The 22,662-nt window shown below is 38.4% G+C and overlaps 1 protein-coding gene across 6 annotated transcripts in view; it reads right to left on the bottom strand.

Moving 5' to 3' along the window:
* Positions 1-12,489: 12,489 nt before the first annotated feature.
* Positions 12,490-22,662, bottom strand: part of Cd226 (CD226 molecule) — a 96,507-nt gene continuing 86,334 nt past the window's right edge. For 5 of the 6 annotated variants that reach the window (XM_039096759.2, XM_006255028.5, XM_006255031.5 and 2 more), the window contains 2 exons: positions 16,571-16,628; positions 12,490-15,772 (listed from right to left, as the gene is read on the bottom strand). In XM_039096759.2, the coding sequence (XP_038952687.1) occupies positions 15,659-15,772; positions 16,571-16,628 (172 nt within the window). In that variant the 3' untranslated portion in view covers positions 12,490-15,658. The remainder of the gene's footprint in view (positions 15,773-16,570; positions 16,629-22,662) is intronic. The other variant, NM_001107370.1, reaches the window with a different exon arrangement.

Below are 22,662 nucleotides of genomic sequence, written 5' to 3'. Positions count from 1 at the left end.
ATCGTCTTGGCAACAAAACAAAGAGAATGAAAGCACACAAACATAACCTCACATCCAAATATGAATATAACGGGAAGCAATAATCACTATTCCTTAATATCTCTCAACATCAATGGCCTAACTCCCCAATAAAAAGACATAGATTAACAAACTGGATACGCAACGAGGACCCTGCATTCTGCTGCCTACAGGAAACACACCTCAGAGACAAAGACAGACATTATTACCTCAGAGTGAAAGGCTGGAAAACAATTTTCCAAGCAAATGGTCAGAAGAAGCAAGCTGTAGTAGCCATTCTAATATCAAATAAAATCAATTTTCAACTAAAAATCATCAAAAAAGATAAGGAAGGACACTTCATATTCATCAAAGGAAAAATCCACCAAGATGAACTCTCAATCCTAAATATCTATGCCCCAAATACAAGGGCACCTACATACGTAAAAGAAACCTTACTAAACCTCAAAACACACATTGCACCTCACACCCTAATAGTGGGAGATTTCAACACCCCACTCTCATCAATGCACAGATCATGGAAACAGAAATTAAACAGAGATGTAGACAGACTAAGAGAAGTCATGAGCCAAATGGACTTAACAGATATTTATAGAACATTCTATCCTAAAGCAAAAGGATATACCTTCTTCTCAGCTCCTCATGGTACTTTCTCCAAAATTGACCATATAATTGGTCAAAAAACGGGCCTCAACAGGTACAGAAAGATAGAAATAATCCCATGCGTGCTATTGGACCACCACGGCCTAAAACTGGTATTCAATAACAATCAAGGAAGAATGCCCACATATACTTGGAAATTGAACAATGCTCTACTCAATGATAACCTGGTCAAGGAAGAAATAAAGAAAGAAATAAAAAACTTTTTAGAATTTAATGAAAATGAAGGTACAACATACCCAAACTTATGGGACACAATGAAAGCTGTGCTAAGAGGAAAACTCATAGCGCTGAGTGCCTGCAGAAAGAAACAGGATAGAGCATATGTCAGCAGCTTGACAGCACACCTAAAAGCTCTAGAACAAAAAGAAGCAAATACACCCAGGAGGAGTACAAGGCAGGAAATAATCAAACTCAGAGCGGAAAACAACCAAGTAGAAACAAAAAGGACCATAGAAAGAATCAACAGAACCAAAAGTTGGTTCTTTGAGAAAATCACAAGATAGATAAACCCTTAGCCAGACTAACGAGAGGACACAGAGAGTGCGTCCAAATTAACAAAATCAGAAATGAAAAGGGAGGCATAACAACAGATTCAGAGGAAATTCAAAAAATCATCAGATCTTACTATAAAAACCTATATTCAACAAAACTTGAAAATCTTCAGGAAATGGACAATTTCCTAGACAGATACCAGGTACCGAAGATAAATCAGGAACAGATAAACCAGTTAAACAACCCCGTAACTCCTAAGGAAATAGAAGCAGTCATTAAAGGTCTCCCAACCAAAAAGAGCCCAGGTCCAGATGGGTTTAGTGCAGAATTCTATCAAACCTTCATAGAAGACCTCATACCAATATTATCCAAACTATTCCACAAAATTGAAACAGATGGATCACTACCGAATTCCTTCTATGAAGCCACAATTACTCTTATACCTAAACCACACAAAGGCACAACAAAGAAAGAGAACTTCAGACCAATTTCCCTTATGAATATTGACGCAAAAATACTCAATAAAATTCTGGCAAACCGAATCCAAGAGCACATCAAAACAATCATCCACCATGACCAAGTATGCTTCATCCCAGGCATGCAGGGATGGTTTAATATACGGAAAACCATCAGCGTGATCCATTATATAAACAAACTGAAAGAACAAAACCACATGATCATTTCATTAGACGCTGAGAAAGCATTTGACAAAATTCAACACCCCTTCATGATAAAAGTCCTGGAAAGAATAGGAATTCAAGGCCCATACCTGAACATAGTAAAAGCCATATACAGCAAACCAGTTGCTAACATTAAACTAAATGGAGAGAAACTTGAAGCAATCCCACTAAAATCAGGGACTAGACAAGGCTGCCCACTCTCTCCCTACTTATTCAATATAGTTCTTGAAGTTCTAGCCAGAGCAATCAGACAACAAAAGGAGGTCAAGGGGATACAGATCGGAAAAGAAGAAGTCAAAATATCACTATTTGCAGATGATATGTGAGTATATTTAAGTGATCCCAAAAGTTCCACCAGAGAACTACTAAAGCTGATAAACAACTTCAGCAAAGTGTCTGGGTATAAAATTAACTCAAATAAATCAGTTGCCTTCCTCTATACAAAAGAGAAACAAGCCGAGAAAGAAATTAGGGAAACGACACCCTTCATAATAGACCCAAATAATATAAAGTACCTCGGTGTGACTTTAACAAAGCAAGTAAAAGATCTGTACAATAAGAACTTCAAGACACTGAAGAAGGAAATTGAAGAAGACCTCAGAAGATGGAAAGATCTCCCATGCTCATGGATTGGCAGGATTAATATAGTAAAAATGGCCATTTTACCAAAAGCAATCTACAGATTCAATGCAATCCCCATCAAAATACCAATCCAATTCTTCAAAGAGTTAGACAGAACAATTTGCAAATTCATCTGGAATAACAAAAAACCCAGGATAGCTAAAGCTATCCTCAACAATAAAAGGACTTCAGGGGGAATCACTATCCCTGAACTCAAGCAGTATTACAGAGCAATAGTGATAAAAACTGCATGGTATTGGTACAGAGACAGACAGATAGACCAATGGAATAGAATTGAAGACCCAGAAATGAACCCACACACCTATGGTCACTTGATTTTTGACAAAGGAGCCAAAACCATCCAATGGAAAAAAGATAGCATTTTCACCAAATGGTGCTGGTTCAACTGGAGGTCAATATGTAGAAGAATGCAGATCGATCCATGCTTATCACCCTGTACAAAGCTTAAGTCCAAGTGGATCAAGGACCTCCACATCAAACCGGACACACTCAAACTAATAGAAGAAAAACTAGGGAAGCATCTGGAACACATGGGCACTGGAAAAAATTTCCTGAACAAAACACTTATGGCTTACGCTCTAAGATCAAGAATCGACAAATGGGATCTCATAAAACTGCAAAGCTTCTGTAAGGCAAAGGACACTGTGGTTAGGACAAAACGGCAACCAACAGATTGGGAAAAGATCTTTACCAATCCTACAACAGATAGAGGCCTTATATCCAAAATATACAAAGAACTCAAGAAGTTAGACCGCAGGGAAACAAATAACCCTATTAAAAAATGGGGTTCAGAGCTAAACAAAGAATTCACAGCTGAGGAATGCCGAATGGCTGAGAAACACCTAAAGAAATGTTCAACATCTTTAGTCATAAGGGAAATGCAAATCAAAACAACCCTGAGATTTCACCTCACACCAGTGAGAATGGCTAAGATCAAAAACTCAGGGGACAACAGATGCTGGCGAGGATGTGGAGAAAGAGGAACACTCCTCCATTGTTGGTGGGATTGCAAACTGGTACAACCATTCTGGAAATCAGTCTGGAGGATCCTCAGAAAATTGGACATTGAACTGCCTGAGGATCCAGCTATACCTCTCTTGGGCATATACCCAAAAGGTGCCCCAACATATAAAAAAGACACGTGCTCCACTATGTTCATCGCAGCCTTATTTATAATAGCCAGAAGCTGGAAAGAACCCAGATGCCCTTCAACAGAGGAATGGATACAGAAAATGTGGTACATCTACACAATGGAGTATTACTCAGCTATCAAAAACAACGACTTTATGAAATTCGTAGGCAAATGGTTGGAACTGGAAAACATCATCCTGAGTGAGCTAACCCAATCACAGAAAGACATACATGGTATGCACTCATTGATAAGTGGCTATTAGCCCAAATGCTTGAATTGATGCCTAGAACAAATGAAACTCAAGACGGATGATCAAAATGTGAATGCTTCGCTCCTTATTTAAAAGGGGAACAAGAATACCCTTGGCAGGGAAGAGAGAGGCAAAGATTAAAACAGAGACTGAAGGAACACCCATTCAGAGCCTGCCCCACATGTGGCCCATACATATACAGTCACCCAATTAGACAAGATGGATGAAGCAAAGAAGTGCAGACCGATAGGAGCCGGATGTTGATTGCTCCTGAGAGACACAGCCAGAATACAGCAAACACCGAGGCGAATGCCAACAGCAAACCACTGACCTGAGAATAGGACCCCCGTTGAAGGAATCAGAGAAAGAACTGGTAGAGCTTGAAGGGGAGGGAGAGGGGTTTGGGGGATGTTGGCCTGGAAACCGGGAAAGGGAATAACAATCGAAATGTAAATAAGAAATACTCAAGTTAATAAAGATAAAAAACAAACAAACAAACAAAAAAATCAAAAACAAAAAAAGAGTATACACTGAGGGAACCAGGGCTCCAACTACAATTGTAGCAAAGGGTTGTCTTATCTGGCATCAATGGAGGGGAGGCCCTTGGTCCTGTGGAAGACCCTGAGGGTAGGAGGATGCTAGAACTGTGAGGCGGAAATGGATGAGTGGGTGGAGGAGAGGGGGGATGGGATGGGGGTTTGCATGGCGAGACCAGGAAGGGAGACATTTGAAATGTAAATAAATAAAATAACCAATAATTAAAAAAGACAAAAAACTTGAAGCATGGAACTCAAGTGAGAGTTTTCAAAAGAAGAAACACAAATGGTCTTTTTTATAATAACCAGAAGCTGGAAAGAACCCAGACGTCCTTCCACAGAGGAATGAATACTGAAAATGTGGTACATTACACAATGGAGTACTACTCAGCTATTAAAAACAATGACTACATGTAATTCATAGGCAAATGAATGGAACTAGAAAATATCATCCTGTGTGAGATAACCCAGTCACAAAAGAACACACGTGGTATGCACTTACTGATAAGTGGGTATTAGCCCCAAAGCTTAGACTACCTAAGGAAAAATTCACAGATCATATGAAGCCCAAGAAGATAGAAAGCCGAAATGTGGATGCTTCATTCTTTCTTAGAAGGGGGAACAAAATACTCAAAAGAGGAAATACAGAGGCAAAGAGTGGAGCAGGGACTGAAGAAAAGGTCAATCAGAGACTGTCGCATCTGGGGATCCATCCCATATGCAGTCACCAAACCAAGTCACTATTGCTGATGCTGAAAAGTGCTTGCTGACAGGAGCCAGATATGGGTTCTCCTGAGATGCCCTGCCAGAGCCCTACTGATACAGATGAGGATGGTTGCAGCCAACCATTGGACTGAACAAGGGGACCCCAATGGAAGAGTTAGAGAAAAGACTGAAGGAGCCAAAGGGGTTTGCAACACCATAAGAAAAACAGCAATATCAACAAACCAGACCCCTCCCCGCCCCAGTGCTCCCAGGGACTAAACCACCAACCAGTGAGTACAGATGGAGGGACCCATGACTCCAGCCACATATGTAGCAGACAATGGCATTGTCCAGCATCAATAGGAGGAAAAGCCCTTGGGCCCATGATAGATTGTTTCCCAATGTAGGGTAATGCCAATGTGTTGAGATTGGAGTGGGTGGGTGGGAGTAGAAGCATCCTTATAGAAGCAGGGGTGGTGGTGGGAGGGGATATGAAATATAAATACATAAAATACCTAAGAAAAATAAAATTAAAAAAAAAAGTAATTCAGATCCAGAAAGACAAACATCACAGTCATTTTATATGTGTGCATGGTGGCTTTGAACATTTAGATATGTCGGTTTAAATTGGAGTAACCATAAAATCAGGAACCTAATGAGTGTCACTGTCAGCAGGAAGGATGGCAGACTTGGGTGGTATGAAGAGATAAGGAGAATAATGGAACTAGAAGGGTTAGGTGAGGAGGGCGACACGAGGAGAGTCTAAAGAAGAGTATAGGGAAGAAAAGCAAAGTCCTTTGAAATTCCCTGTGTCAACCTACTGTAGAATCTTCTTAAAATACATACATACCCACACATATATGTGTGTATATATATATATATATGTGTGTGTGTGTGTGTGTGTGTGTGTGTGTGTGTGTGTGTGCATGTATGTATATATAATGCTGGCAATGCCTCTCCCAGACATCATAGGCTATCAAATAATATTCCATGTATGAGTTTCTTCTTTTCCAGAAGTTGAATATTTGGTTTCTGTAGACCAAATTTGGTTTCTTAGTCTCTGTATAGGCCCTTGTCACTGTTCTTAGTTACTATTCTGAAACACAGACATTTTAAACATAGTACACAGAGAAATCAAACTGGTACCAACCCAAAAGCATCATCCCAGCTGGCTAGCTTTCATAGTGCTATGCATGCAAAATTCAGAGAAAGTAATCAGCAGTATTAAGCAGCTATGAATCCACATAGTTTTTTTTTATTGGATTCATATCATGCTCCACAAGTAAAACACATTCCTGGTACCATTAACTGGCTGAAAACTCAAGACTGGCTAGGGTATAGGTCTCCCAGAGGAATGAATACTATTCTTCTGCTGCATGAACATACTAATAGATTGCTCCCAATGTTTTCATCATTATACCCATGAAGCAGTATATCTCTCAACCCTCATCAAAGAAACTTTACAGGAAATGGAAATTAATACAGAGACCTACAGCTGGTCAGTTTGCAGAGAACAAGATTTATGGAGTGCTCAGCTCTAAATGGTACATTTATATCATAATCTGTTCCCAATACTCTGGGACCATGAAGGAAGAGATGGTAGAAACATTATGAAAGCCAGAAGTAGTGGACACTTGCAGGGGAAATATTTGCCATGTAAGACAGAGCCCTTGTACACATAATAGGATCGATACAGGATCAAACTTGCCAAAGTCCTAGCATGGATGGGTAATCAGCTCATGAAGTCTGACCTTCAGTTGAGTGGCTATTAGCAAATGATAAATGATGATAAAGGGAGTCAGTTTTCTTCAAGGATGCAGGTTCCTAGAGGTTAATAACACTTCAGAATATGGTCCTCCTCCCAGGCACACACAGGCAACATTAAGTAATCTCAGTGGGTCTATACAAAAAACCACATAAACTAAGGTGGTAAATGTGGGGAAAAGACCAAGAAGGAGTAGAAAAGGATGGATTGATGATTAATTTATTCAAAGCATATTATATTCTATAATTACAATAATATAATTCTATATTTCTATAATTTCATGCTCAAATGTGACTAACGCCAGGTATATAAGCTCTTTTAACATTTAAAATAGCTACAAATGTAATAGTCCCCATTAACAAAATTTAAAAAGATCATATGATTATGCATCAAAAATATACTTGACAAAATCTGACATCCACTAATTATAAAATCTTTTATTGCATCCAGATAAGAATAGAAAATGTCCTCAGTATTATAAAAAGAAATCTACAAACAGCTGTACTTAGCATTGGCTCTGTGTTGGATGACTACATACTCTCTAAGATTAAAAAAAAGAGAAATGAAATATCTTAGAACTTTGATTTTAGGAATTCAAGATTGTTTCACTAAGGCAAAATAAAAACAATAAAGGTTTAAAATATAAAAACTAAGTTATTCACACAAAATTTTCTCTGGGAAATATACCAAAAACATATGAAATAAAATTATTTGTAGTTATAAATAAGGCCAACATTAAAAAAAGAATGTAATCACATAGATCCTGTATGTATTTGGCTGGATGTAATTTCTTCATTTGTTTGAGTGCTATGGTAAATAGAATTGATTTTTAAATTTCAGAATCTAATCATTTCTTCCTGGGATTTATAGGAAACCAGATGACTTTTCTGGGATTGGTAAATGAATTACCGTTGTATCTTTTTAGACATGTGAAAGGAAGCTTGGAATAGATCCCCAGGAAGCCATTGTCATTGGGTGGCTATTTGCATGAGTGGTTTTGCAGCCAACATGAACTGGCAAGTAAAACTATAAATGGTCAACAGAGTATTCAGTCAGGGGACACTGGGCACATAATAGAGAAGGGAAAGCTGAAACTTTCTAGATTTTTTAAATCAGCCCCTCACCACAATGACTGAAATGACCTAAAGAGAATAGTGTTCAACATTTCACATTACTCTTACAAGAAATTTAAAAATCTGCTTCCTACAGGAATCAATATTCTCATCTTAATCAAGTTGACAGTAACGTCTGGCACACACTTCTATCTCATCTGTATCTTCTAAATTCTCAATTACACTAATACTATTTTTCTTGGCCTGATCATGAAGTTTTGTAAAGCTCTCATAAAAGAACATAAGAAATGGTTTTAAAATTATACCACATAATAAAATATATACTTTTGTCAATTATCAAACTTTATGAGAGCTAGCTATTACTATTTTGAAAGGATAATGAAAGAGATTTGCAAATTATATTTTAATGATTAATTTTGTTATTTGGCAATTTGATACATAAAAACAATGTATTCTAAAATAGAAAAACCTAAAAGACTAATATAATTCTCTAGAACCTACTGAATTATGACATTTTTTAATGTGAGAAAGATAAAAAGATTAAAACTTGCTTCTGAAGACTCATATGCTAAGCTGCACTAAAGTAACTTTCTATTTTTTATTATTTTTATTTACCTTTCAAATGTTGTCCCCTTTCCTGGTCCTCCATCCATGAGCCCCTTACACCACCCCACCCCACTTCTCCTCTAAAAGTGTGCTCTCTCACCCACCCTCTCCCACCTTACCCCTATAGCATTCCCTTTCTCAAGCACAACAAGCCTCCACAGGACTCTGTGCATCCCCTCCCACTGAGGCCAAGCAGTCCTCTGCTATTTATTTATCAGGAGCTACAGACCAGCCCATACATGATCTTTGATTATGTTTATTCCCTGGGAGCTCTGAGAAGTCCAATTAGTTGATACTTTTTCTTCTGGGGGTTGTAAATCTTCTGTCTCCTTCAGTCCTTCCCCTAACTCTTCCATATGGGTCCCCTGGCTCAGTCCAATGGTTGTCTGTAAGTATCTGCATCTCTCTCAGTCAGGTACTGGTACAGCCTCTCAGAGGACAACCATGTTAACATCCTGTATGCAAGCACAACATGGCATCAGCAATAGTGTAGGGGTTTGGTGCATGTGCATGAGATGGATCCCAAGTTGGCACAATCTTTGTGTGGCCTTTCCTTCAGTCTCTGCTCCATTTTTGTCCTTGAATTTCATTTACACAGGAACAATTCTGGGTCAAAAATTCTGAGATGAGTTGGTGGCCCCATCCTACACCTGGGGACCATGTCTATCTACTGGAAGTGGTCTTTTCAGGTTCCATATCCTCACTGTTGGGTATTTCAGCTAATATCATTCCTATTGGGTCTTGGGAGCTTCTCATGTCCCTTGTGTATGGGACTTTCTAGTGGTTCCCCATACCAAAAAAATAAAAGTATATTCAACTAATGGTGTTGTTCTAATTGGATATCTACATGTAAAGAATACTAATAGATCTTTATCTATCATCCTGCACAAAACTCAATACTAATAGATCTATATCTATCATCCTGCACAAAACTCAATACTAATAGATCTATATCTATCATCCTGCACAAAACTCAAGTCCAAGTGGGTCAAAGACTCAACCTAAAAACAGATACACTAAGTCTAATAGAAGAGAAAACAGGGAAAATAACCTTGATCTCGTTAACATAGGAGACAACTTCCTGAACAGAATGCCAGTGGCTCAATCCCTAAGATCAACAATTGATAAAACGGACCTCACAAAACTGAAAATCTTCTGTAAGGCAAAAAACATTGTCAACAGAGCAAAAGACAGTCTAAAGATTGGGAAAAGATCTTCACCAACCCAATATCCAACAGAGGATTAATGTCCAAAATTTATGAAGAACTCAAGAAATTAGACACCAACAAACCAAATAACCCAATTAAAAAATGAGATTCAAAACTCAACAGGGAATTCTCCAGAAAGGAATCTCCAAGAAGCACTGGAATGTAAGTAAATAAAATCATTTAATAAAAATTTTAAAAATCAATGTTTCATGTCTTTAGTTATCAAGAAAATGCAAATCGAAGTGACCCTGAGATTCTATTTTATACTCATGAGAATGACCATGATTAAACACTCAAGTGACAGCACTTGAGTGCTGATGAGGATGTAGAGCAAGGGGAACTCTCCTCCATTGCTGGTGTGTTTGCGAACTGGTACAACCACTCTGAAAATCAGTCTGGCAGTTTCTCAGAACTGCTATGATTGCTCTGGAGATCAATCTGGCAGTTTCTCAGAAAACAAAATAGTTCTATCACAAGACATAGCTATACCATTTCTGGACATATACCCAAAAGATCCCCACTATACCACAGGGTCACTTGCTCCACTATGTTCATAGCATTATATTTGTAATAATCAGAAACTGGAAACAACCCAGATGACCCTCAGCCAAAGAATGGATACAGAATATGTGGTATATCTATGCAATGGAAAACTATTCAGCTATTTTTTAAAAAGGCATCATGAATTTTGCAGGCAAAAGGATGCAACTTGAAAATATCCTGAGTGAGGTAATCCAGAACCAGACAGACATGACAACCATGCTACAATTCATAAACAGAATGAGTTTCCCCTCACTCAGAAGGGGAAACTAAATAGTTATTGGAGATGAATGGAGAGAGGGAACTGGGTAGGAGAAGGGGAAAGGAGGGGAAGTAGGATTGCAATCAGGTGTGGGGAGAGGGAGGCAGGAGAGGGCTGGGATGTGAATGGGAGTCATCGGGGAATCATCATGTGTGGTGATGAGCTGGAAGTCTGGGATGAGGGAAGGATACAGAGAGTCTATGGGAGCAACCTTAGCTGTGATTCCTACCAGAGGAGGATATGGAGACTGGCATAGCCACCTCCTATAGCCACTTCCAGAGGAGAGAGGGGCCATCAATCTGACCAGAAAACCTCCAGCCCAAAATTTGTCTTGCCTATAAGATGTACAGGGACAAAGATAATGCTGAGACTGGGGGAACAGTCAACCAATGAATAACCCAACTTGGGTCCTGTCCCATGTGAAAGAGCCAACCTCTGACACTATTAATGATACTCTGCTTTGCTTACAGACAGGAACCTAGCAAAACTGTCTCCAGAGAAGCTTCATCCAGCAGCAGATGAACGCAGATGCCAAACATCAGGCAGAGCTCGGCGAGGATGATGGAACTGAGCAAGTCAAAGGGGTCAAGGACACCACAATAAGATGAGAGTCAGCTAACCTAGGACCAAGGGGGCTCACAGAGCATGGGACACCAACCAGGGAGCATGCAGGAGCTAGACCACCCACCCCTACACACACATTTGTAGCAAATCTGCAGCTTGGTTTCCATGTGGGTCCCCTAACAAGTAGATCAGGGATGGGGATGAGGTCTTGGTCTCTGTTTCCTGTCATTAGATCCTCCTCCCTGCTACCTGGACTGCCTAGTTGGGACTCAGCAGGTGGATGTGCCTACTCCTACTGGAACTAGGTGTCCCAAGGTGGGATGGTACCCACGGGGGTTCCCCCTTCTCTGAGGGGAAGTGGAGGAGGCAACAGGGGAGGGATTTGTTAAGGTGAGACTGGGAAAAGAGGAGGGAGGGGCTGTGAACAGGATTTACAGTAAATAAAAAGAAAGGAAAAATAAGAGTGAAAGCGAGAGAGTGAGAGCAAGAGGGAGAGCTAAAGCCTGTAGAACATTTTCTTAATTAGTGATGTGGGAGGGCCCAGACCATCCCTGGGCAGGTGGTCCTGGGTTCTATAAGAAAGCAGGCTGAGCAAAAACCACCCTTCCATGGTCTTTGTATCAGTTCTTTTTTTCAGGTTCTCACTCTGTTTGATTTCCTGTCCTGACTTCCTAGAGTGATGGACTGTGGATATGGAAATATAAGCCAAATAAACCCTTTCTTACCCAAATTGCTCTAGGTCATGGTGTTTCATCATAGCAATAGTCTATGCTGTTGCTCAGGTCTGCTGTGCCAACTTTGTGCCCAGAATTCCAGTGTGTGACTTGTGTTTCATTTCTGGGGAACACTAGAAATACCATGCCTTTTGCTATTTTCTAAATGTACTCCATTAATGCCCTAGGATTTCTGTGAGCTCTCAATGTTATGCAGTTAACTATTTTTCAACAAAGCATCAGTCCCCATGCTTGCTATCAACATCCCCAACTTTAATAACTATGTATCAAAACCAGATATACACTTACACGCATGCAGGCATGCATGTCTCTGTTTCCACATGGAGGTAGATGATATTGCTGGGATAGCAGAAGAGTGGAATGAGTTAATGAGTAAGATCTGCAATTCATGCCCTGATGGAAGGAAATGCAGGAGAGAGGACTGCTATCTTTCCAAAAAGAAAATTCTTACATAGCTGTTTGAAATACACATACTTATAGAATGTACAAAGCATTTCTTTAAGATAAAAGATAAAAAGTTTCTGTGATTAAAATTCGTTCTGTGTTTCTGTCTACATGTTGATTTCTTTCTGTTTATTTTTCCTAAAATTTTTTTGGTAGCAAAAGAAACTAGTCATCATTGAGAACTATGTTTTATTCATTGAGAACAATAGATTATAGTACATTGAGGGATAAGAGCTGCTTTATGCCTACAAATTCAGTCTCTGATAATGGAAAATAAAACTGGAAACAATGCTCAAAATACAATTGTCATAGAACTTATAATTACAACAGAAACAATAAGCAACTAATCAGAACCAGACAATTATTATCCATATCCTCAAATAAAGCATTTTCTACCAGCATCTTACAACAGTGTTATTGCTTTGAACATAAAAAATTAAACTATGTAAACTGATCTCTAACTATAGTGTGGGGTTTCCTAATTTAAAAGATAATTATAATTATATCATTTCATCTAATAGAGTTCTATATGTAAACTAATAAAACTTGCATGTTTAAAATAAAAAAGAACCTCCTAGGTTTTACTTTATCTTTTTAAATTTATATTTAATGATAGTATCTTGACAATTAGTTGAATATTTAAACTTTAAACTATATGGTGAACTAGAGTGTATCTCAGAAGCATAGCACTTGCCTGATATTTAAAAGCCTTGAATTCAATTTTCAGTAAGAGAAATATAGGAAAGAATAAAAGAGAACAATAAAGATATATTTTCTATTTTCTCAATATTAACAAATGCTTTTAAATGAAACGACACCAGTCTGATAATAACATAGTATATACACAGTTATTGTAAGCACCTAAGAAACTGCTCTATTCCTAATCAAACCTTTCTTTGTTTACTTTAATGTAAATATTAAGATTATAGCATTTAATTCAAGCATACATATTTCACTTAAACATTGCATTATATACTGGTATCCATTATCTGAGTAAAGCACCTCCAGAAAGCATCTGACTTCCAAAGCAGCACTAAATATTAAAAAATAAAATAAAACATGGAGAACAAAATTGTATTTCATTTCTGACATTCATCTTTTATTTTGGTGCAGTTTTGATTGCTCTGCTACCAATCAGAACAATAGGCACAAAAATTTTTGGAGGGGTCACATTACAGAATTCTTGTGAATTGTATAGGCCACAAAGATTGCAATTAAAGTGCTTTCTTTAATAAAAATGTCTACAGAGTCAATGAACATTGTCTCTGCAGCATAACAGAGACATAGGGAGGTCAAGGTGGTAGTAAGTATTCCCAATAAATACTAAATTCTGTAAGGGAACTACATATAGAAAGGAAGGGTAGGCAGAGAAAATATATTTTGACAGAGTGATTTTTTTTTTCGAAACAGCATATGAATCTCCACAGAAACAAAGAAGAGTGTCCAGTGATCTGGAGGCTTTCTTGATCTACTTAGGTGACTCTTCATACAAATCACGGACTACCAGGTAGCTATCTCCCTATAATGCCATTATAAAAGCTTTCCCTCTCACCAACTTAGCCATTGCAAAACTTGGCTTCCAAACATGATAGAAAGTAGTATTTTGATTGTCTTTAACATTTATGGAAGAATAATTAGTTTATTTTATGAACAACACTAAGTTGTTTAACCATGCAAACTGTGTTGTGATCTCCTATGGTTCCAAATGTTGACTATTTTCTGGTTAATTGTATTTCAACAATGGTACACTGGCATATTTAGAGAAACAGTTCACAAATTGAGACACAAAAATTTTCAAGCAATCAGTCAAAATCTGAGTTAATTAGCTATTCTTGAGTAAATATATAAGCACAACTAAGAAACTGTCATTTTCGTTTATTACCTTCTGAATTTCTGTAATTGGGAAAATAATTGGCCTATTTATCATGCATGGTATCTAAGGTTAAAATATGAAGTATCTACTAATTATCTTAAAACTATGAATTGCATTTTAGAATCTATGTAACCGCATTAGCATTTGGATTGTTTTCACTTAAGTTTGTAACAAAATTTTCACACCACAAACTTAATCGAAGTTTTCCACAATGAATATTTAAAGATTATGATCATTTAAATTTTTTACAGATAAGAAATGGGTCTTTTAGATACTAAATATCATTCTATTTGATAATGATTACCATAGTTTTGAGATAACTAGAGTTTTATTTAATTCCACAAATACTCATTTTTTTTCTAAAATGGAGACATCAGGTGCATTATCTCAGTGCCAGCCAAATTGGGAGATATGGCCTTGATCAAACTCTGAAGTGTAGATTTTCTCTCATATATCATTATTTGGTGATGTCTTTTCCTCTTCACCCCCTCCCAAACTCTCTGCTCTCAGATTCCTACATTACTGTATTCTACTACTTAAAACCATCAATCTCTTTTCATGTGCTCATTTTGAAGATTTTAAACTCACAAGTTTACATATTAAAATAACTCTCGAAAGTAGAAAAAGCATTATTAAAAGAATTATTTCTAATTGGACCATCTCACTGTATAGAAGACCAGTCCTGAATGGGTAGCAAGACTTCTCTATAGAATTAGAAATGAATTTATTTGAAACCAGAAAGGGAAGAAATAGTTACACAATTATCTCTGCTCTCGGCATTCCTTGGCATGTATTCTTTTGAATTATGCTGATACTACAGTACATTCATTTGTTATCTAGTTAATAAGCAATGCCTTTGAAGTTAAAGTTTGTTAAAAATAACTCAACTTCTAGGTCCCTTTCAGCCTTTTTAGCAATACTCAGAATTCCCAAGTAACCCTTTTGTCCTGGTCTTGAACCCACAGCTAATTTAGGTCATCTAATCTTTTGTGGTAATGCTACCTTCTTGCTAGTGAGTGAATAATAAACTTTGTTTCCTGTGTTTAACCAGTAAACTTTCTACCAAGTGTCCTTGGCAATACTCATGGGAGCATCTGAGAGAAGCAGTACGAGAGTTGGACCAGTAGTATATAAGCAGAACCAACACTGTAGGAAGCATCCAGAAATAAACTTATGTTCACAGCTGATTTCAAGTAGAGCAAGAAAGCCACGTGGTACTTAGTCCTCTCTAGATTACTCTGTTATATAATGGAAGATGGTTCCTTGAACTGTTCCTTGAACGGTTAATTAGATTTGGGTTTTCAAATCCATCTCTGTTAAGAATATTCCCAGGTCATAAAGTACTTCTATATATGAGATAAAACAAATCCAATCAACTTTTTAATCAATGTAGATCCTGGTGGTGAGGAGGACATGGGTAAAAATCCATGCCATAGAAGTCATTACTAATGTGCTCAGGCAAAAGAGCGGCTTAGAATCTTGGTTTTGGTCTCCGAGAGAAAGTTGGATAGTTAACATAAATGTCCTCTTTTTCATCATCTGTAGTCTGAATGGGAGAAGTTGGACTTCTGCAGTTGGTGGCTACCTGCAAAATAAATAGCAAAACATTGAGTGGCTCACTGAATTTCAACATCCAATGAAGGTATTCTATAGAACCCTCCAAATACACTGATATAGGGCATATTTCCATTACAGATAATTTGGTAAAACACTGACCTTACTATTAAAACCTATTTTAGAAATTTCATTCTCAATTTACATGACTGGAATAGATGGTAAGTAAATTCAAGGCAGATTATCTGGTTTGGTCTTATGCTAATTACTTGTTCAAAAATAAGATGATCTCTATCTATTCAAAGTCTAGTATATTTCTCCAATGACGATGGAGAAATTCAGGCAACTACCAAAACTGGGAGGCAAGTACAAGACCAGATCTACCCAAGAAGTAGATAACCTTCTTGTGCTTCCTTTTGTTTGTTTGTTGTTTGTTTAAACCCTGAATCATGAAAAAATAGATGTCTGGTGTTTTAAACTACTAAGTTTGTACAATGTTTTATGGAAGCACACATAATGCAGATGTTGGTGATGTGTAGTGCTGATTGCAATTATAACAGTGTAATTATTACTATTTTTCTCAAAACCCCCCTGCCTCAGCTTTCTAAGAACTAGAAAAATGGATAGGTATTTTTTATATTGATATATTTTTAAAATCTTGGCTTCAAAAATTATTAACAGTAAGCAGATAAATATTTCATTAGGTACTTGATGCTTGAATCATGTTGCAAGGTGATTGAAAGGAAAATAAGCAATAAGATAAACAACTGAAAATAAAAGAGCTCTTATAGGAGATTTTAACAAGAGGGAGCAATGGTAACCAACTTACCTTACTCTGTTTATCTCTGAGCTCTTTAAGCGGAGTTCTCACCTGTCTCCTTCTCTTCCTGGAATACAAATTCAGGACAGAATATTAAGACCCTACAATAAAGCATTGATTATCTGTACTGTTCAAATCCTTACTGTATCCCCAGCCATTCATGTGCTTAGTGAATAAGTAGTTGTGGCTACAAATAGTTGTTTTATGTGTACATTTTCTTCGGTGATGTTTGATTGACAAGTTGACTAGATTTCAAATTATCATGGAAATATATTTCTGGGTGTGATTTTTGTTTCTAGAAATTTTTACTCAAAAAAAGAAGACTCATGCTGTAAATGGCATCACCATCTTATGGGCTGAGGCCAAAGGCTCAATAATGAGAAGAAAATAAACCAGGAATCTCTTCCCTCTGCTTCCTGACTGGATATATGACCAAATGATTCATACTCTTGCCCCCATGATTTCTTTGTCATAGTGGACTGTACTCCCCAATTGTGAGTCAAAATAAATCTATTCTTCCTTAAGGCTGTCTTCCAGTTGTTTTGTCACAGTGATGAAAAGAATAACATACTTATCTACTCTAATGTGCTTATAAATGGAAAAGACAGCTACATGGCTCTCCAGACAGAATGCAATAGCAATTAATCAAAGTGGCATTACAAGATACTGTACAGTGAACTAATATCAAAATAGCCTATAGCTTTTGGACTTCTTTAAAAGGCAGCACTGGATATATTGGATAACAACAATAATTAACTTAAGTTTCATTTAAAGATCCCCAGGTCTCATTATAAATTACCTGGATTATTATTTTTTTAAAGTTCATCAAAGCTTTAAGAGATTAGAAAAGTGCTCAGATGTGAATACCACCTTGCCTGGACTCTCATGGGATAGTAATGGTGTTGAGTTAAAGCCACATCCCTCCCATCTTAATCCAAGGCTCTTGAGTCATCTCTGTAAGCAGACCATCCAGAGCCATACTGTACACTACACTCATCTAAGAACACTAAAGTTCTTGGTGAAATCTCAAAATAATAAATATAAGAGAAACAAAATATAATGCAATAGTTGAATTGTAGAAAAATAACTACAGACAAGAATACTGAAAGAGTTGTTATGGGAAAATCAGATCTGTCTCTCTGTCATCTCCCTACAAACAAGATTCTAACTGAACCACAACAGAAATAGATGAAATACAAGAAGTAAGAAGTTCTGTTGTGTTTGCTCGTTCTTGTCGTTTTGTTTAAAGCTATAATTACAACTCCTCTGTAGAAATCATGAAAGCAAGATATTCTTTCTACAGAGGAAAGATTATCCATAATGGCTATTGGCTGTAATGGATTCTTCCAATTGCTTGGGAAGAGACAGACTAACTCAGCACAATCTTAACTCTTTGTTCACATTTGTTTGATTTTTTTGTTATTTAAGAAATTAGTACTCCAGTTACTTACTTAGTCTGTGTGTAAATGTATGGCACATAAGTACATAAATGATTCTTCCTAAGTTCATATAACACAGTTCTTACTTAGTCTCCAAGAAAATTTGTGGTAAGATTGCTATTGCTTCTTTTGTAGCTGAGGAAACATGGATCTATGCCTTTGACCAGTTGTTAAATTGTCATTATTAAGAAATGACTGCATACTCTCTAATAAGTGGGTATTAGGAAAAAAGCTTGGAATACCCATGATACAACGTACAGACCATATAAATCTCAAGAAGAAGAAAGAACAAAGTGTGGATGCTTCAGTCCTACTTAGAAGGGGAACAAAATAATCACTGGAGGTAGAGGGTGGTAGGAACATGGGAGGCAGAGAGGAGGGGGAGAGGAAAAGGAGTGCAGGATCAGGTGTGGGGCGAGACGAAGGAGATGTACAGAGGATCCGGGAATTGAATGGTGGTGTGTAGCAATGGGAGATAGGGAACTGGGGGAAGCCACTAGAAAGCCACAGATGTAAGAAAAGCAAGAGGCTCCCAAGACCCAATGGGGATGACATTAGCTAAAATACCCAACGAAGGGGAGAGTGAACTTGTAGAGATCATATCCAGAGGTTAGGCACAACCCTAGTTGAGGGATGAGGCCACCCACCCATCTCAAAAAATTTAACCCAGAATTGCTCCTGTCTAATGGAAATATGTTGATAAAGAGTGGAGCAGAGACTGAAGGAAAGACCATCCAGAGAATGCCTCACCTGGGATCCATCCCATATGCAGCCACCAACCCCAGACACTATTGCTGATGCCAAGAAGTGCTTGTTGACAGGACCCTGATATAGCTGTCTCCTGAGAGGCTCTGCCAGAGCCTGACCAATACAGATGTGAATGTTTGCAGCCAACAATCAAACCTTGTGCAGGGACAACAATGGAGGAGTTAGAGAAAGGAGTGAAGGGCCTGAAAGGGTTTGCAAACCATTAGGAAGAACAAGAATATAAAAAAAACCAGACACCCCAGAGCTTCCAGGGACTAAACCACCAACCAAAGAGTACACATGAAGGGACCCATGGCTCCAACTGCATTTGTAGCAGAGGATGGCCTTGTCTGGCAACAATGGGAGGAGAAGTCCTGTGAAGGCTCAATGCCCCAGTGTAATGAAATGCTAGGGTGGGGAGGGAGTTGTTGTTGGATGGGTGGATGGGAGAGAACCCTCAAAAAAGAAGAGCGGATATTAGCCCCAAAACTCGAATTACCCAAGATACAATCCATAGACCACATGAAGCTCAAGAAAAAGGACAATCAAAGTGTGGATGCTTCAGTCCTTCTTAAAAGAGGGAACAAAAATATTCACAGGAGGAGATGGAGACAAAGTTTGGAGCAGAGACTGGAGGGATGGCAATTCAGAGCCTGCCCCACCTGGGGATCCAGCCCATATATATACAGCCACCAAACCTAGACAGAATTAATGAAGCCAAGAAGTGCATACTGAAAGGAGCCTGTTATAGCTGTCTCTTGAGAGGCTCAGCTAGAGCATGATAAGTAACCAGGCCAATGCTATCAGCAAACCACTGAACTGAGAATGGGGTCCCCATTGGAGGAAGTAGAGAAAGGTTTGAAGGTGCTGAAGGGGCTTGCAACCCCGTAAGAACAAAAATGCCAACCAACCAGAGCTCCCAGGGACTAAACCACTACCCAAAACCTACACTGGACAGACCCATGGCTCCAGCTGCATATGTAGCAGCGGATGGCCTTGTTGGGCACCAATGGGAGGAGAAACCCTTGGTCCTGCCAATGCTGCCCCCCCCCAGTGTAGGGGAATGCTAGGGCAGGGAGGCAGGAAGCAGGGAGTGGTTGGGGAGGGGGTAACACTCTTAGAGAAGAAGGGAAGGGGGATGAGATAGGGGGCTTATGTCAGGGAAACCAAGAAAGGGAATAACATTTGAAATGTAAATAAAAAATACCCAAGAAAAGAAAAAAGAAAGCAGGAGGGTTGGCAGAGGGAAAATAGGGGAAACCAGGAAGGGGGATAACATTTGAAGTGTAAATAAATAAAATAACCAATAAAAAAAAGAATTTGGCAGATCCAAAATTCAAAATACACAAAAAGAAATGATTGTGTGTATTTGTTGTGTGTTGTATGTATGTGTGTGTTGTGTTATATGTGTCTCTCTGTGTGTGTTTGCATGTCTATATATGTATGTATGTTTCTGTTTGTGTGTCTGTATGTATCTGTCTGTCTGTGTGTTTATTCATACTTAAATAACATTAGAGCATACAATGTAGTAAATAAGAGATAACAGTTTAAATCTCAAAGCTTTCTTTATGTAACTTGCACTGTGCTATTTGCTAGACAAATAATCAGTATCTCATAATCAGTCCCCTTATCTTTATAATACAGTTAGATCATATGCCAAAGCTTGTTGTGTGTTGAACAGTTGTCCTGGTTTGCCTAATTGTAAAGAATTTCTCCTATTCAGTGCAGAAAAGGGAAGACTTTCCAGCATATTAAGACATTGTACTTATTAAAAATATCATTTACACATTTATACCAAATGTACAATAAGCAACATTTTTCTCACTATATATTAAATTCCACCTAACAGATGTCCATCTCAAGAAAAAAACTGTTCGCTCCTTTCATTCTGAGCAGCACTCTGTACTTCCCCTGGTCCTGTTCACTCACTATTACCATCCTTCTCATCTCTACATGGAGCAGGGCAAACCTGACACAGAGGAATTGCTTCCAAGGGCATCAGGATCACAGGCGACTAGGTGCCAAGAGTAAAGTCTGAATTTACTTTGGCTTCTGTCCACCTCAGCACATCTGAAGCTGCAGCATTATTCTAAATGGTAAGACGGGGCTCTGGGTCACTGCTATAAACCTTGGGTCACTTTTCAAAGTGTTTCCATTTGAAGTAACAACCAAAACAGCCCGGTGACAAGGCAGGAAGAGCAAGCGCCCTTTCTTTTGTGCTTTTCACCTATGCTTATGAAGTCAAGCTCTCTAATCTTTTTATAACATTTAACCAAGGGAGGCTATGTACTCTCTGGTTCAATTTAGTTCTTCAAGTAAAGGTAATGCATTTTCAAGAAGCAAAACCTATCATGTCCAACATCTGGGACCCTCCAGAGATCTCTCTGACACTCACTGTTTCAGTTCTGCTGCCTGTCCCCCGTGTACTCATGTTATATAGAATTTTCTGTAATACTAATTTTCTGTAATACTAGAGGGTCTTTTCCTAACTTGGCATTTTCTGCTCAAGAAAAAAACTTAAGGCAGCGATGATGGGAGATGTACTTGTGCAGACACCTTTTGAATATGCACTGTTTAGACATATTTATGCACTCAAATACTAAAAATGAAATGCGCAAAACAACCCCATTATGATTATCATAGACATACAGAAAGGAATAACAACCCCAAGAACAATTAAAATACAAAGCAAAATGCAAGGGATGGCAGATGAAGAGAACAAGATTATTCCAGATAGTGACATCATGTCTATTTGAAGGAACATCAAAACAGGACAGACCTCTGGCATGGGGAAAGGGGACAAGTATCTTGCATGCTAAATGAAGCACAAGGACTGAGGTCAAATTAGAGAAACTGTATTTTGGTAGCAAAATCCTGCTCTTTTGAGAAGTGAGTTGGATATGTTAAAAATATATAATAGTTCCAGTTTTAACAAAAGTAATCAGGATTAGTAACATGGAAAATATAAATGAAGATTATGCTGAGGTCAGGAAGCAAAGCGCCCTTGATGGGTGGCTTAATGAGTTCCCTGGTGTCTTTGGGAAGATAATACAAGTGTCAGTCAGGACAATGGCATCACCAATGCTATTTCAAAAAAAATAGGTAAAAATCGATAGGTTAGAGGGAGAAAGTGGGTTTGAGAGCAATATAGGGGAGTGAAAAATGTTACTAACATCAGGTGACAGTAAAAGAGTTAGGGGGTCATGTATGGAGATAGGACATATAAAACTCCTTGAGAACCATAATAATAAGCTGTGTGTGTGTGTGTGTGTGTGTGTGTGTGTGTGTGTGTGTGTGTGCTGTTGTTGTTGTTGTTGTTAATATCAGCGAGGGAAGGATGAAATTTTACTTATTTGTCAAAAACTATTACATGCCTGTGCCTTTCCAGACATGCAAAATTCTAATGTTCAGAAAGTGGTCCCTTTCTCCCTTGAGCAGGTAACACTCCAAGTGGAACATAGTATAAGAAGTTATCTAATAAATTTAAAGTCCAGGGACTAAACCATGAACCATGGAGGGACCCATGGCTCCAGCTGCATATGTAGCAGAGGATGGCCTTGTCTGGCATCAGTGGAAGGGGATGCCCTTGGAACTGTGGAGGCTTGATGCTCCAGTGTAAGGAGATGCTAGAGGGGTGAGGTGGGAACTGGTGGGTTTGTGTCTGGGTGGAGAAGCTCCCTCTGAGAGACAAAGGGGAGAGAGGAGGGGAAGGGGTGTTGTAAAGGGGAGACTGGGAAGGGGAACAACATTTGAAATATAAATAAATAAATAACTAATTAATAAAAAAAGTATGAGATATGCTAGACAGATCAGTAATGCTCATGGGAGAGCTAAAAGGGAAAGGACCTGAAACCTCTCTCAGGCCACCCCTTCAGGTCCTATCTAAGTTACTTTATTTAACATCCCTTGGTGGAT

The sequence above is a fragment of the Rattus norvegicus genome, chromosome 18 (assembly GCF_036323735.1).
Source record: "Rattus norvegicus strain BN/NHsdMcwi chromosome 18, GRCr8, whole genome shotgun sequence".
NCBI classification, from domain to species: domain Eukaryota; kingdom Metazoa; phylum Chordata; class Mammalia; order Rodentia; family Muridae; genus Rattus; species Rattus norvegicus.
Note: the sequence above shows the minus strand (reverse complement) of the source record. Positions and strands in the feature narration are given on the sequence as shown.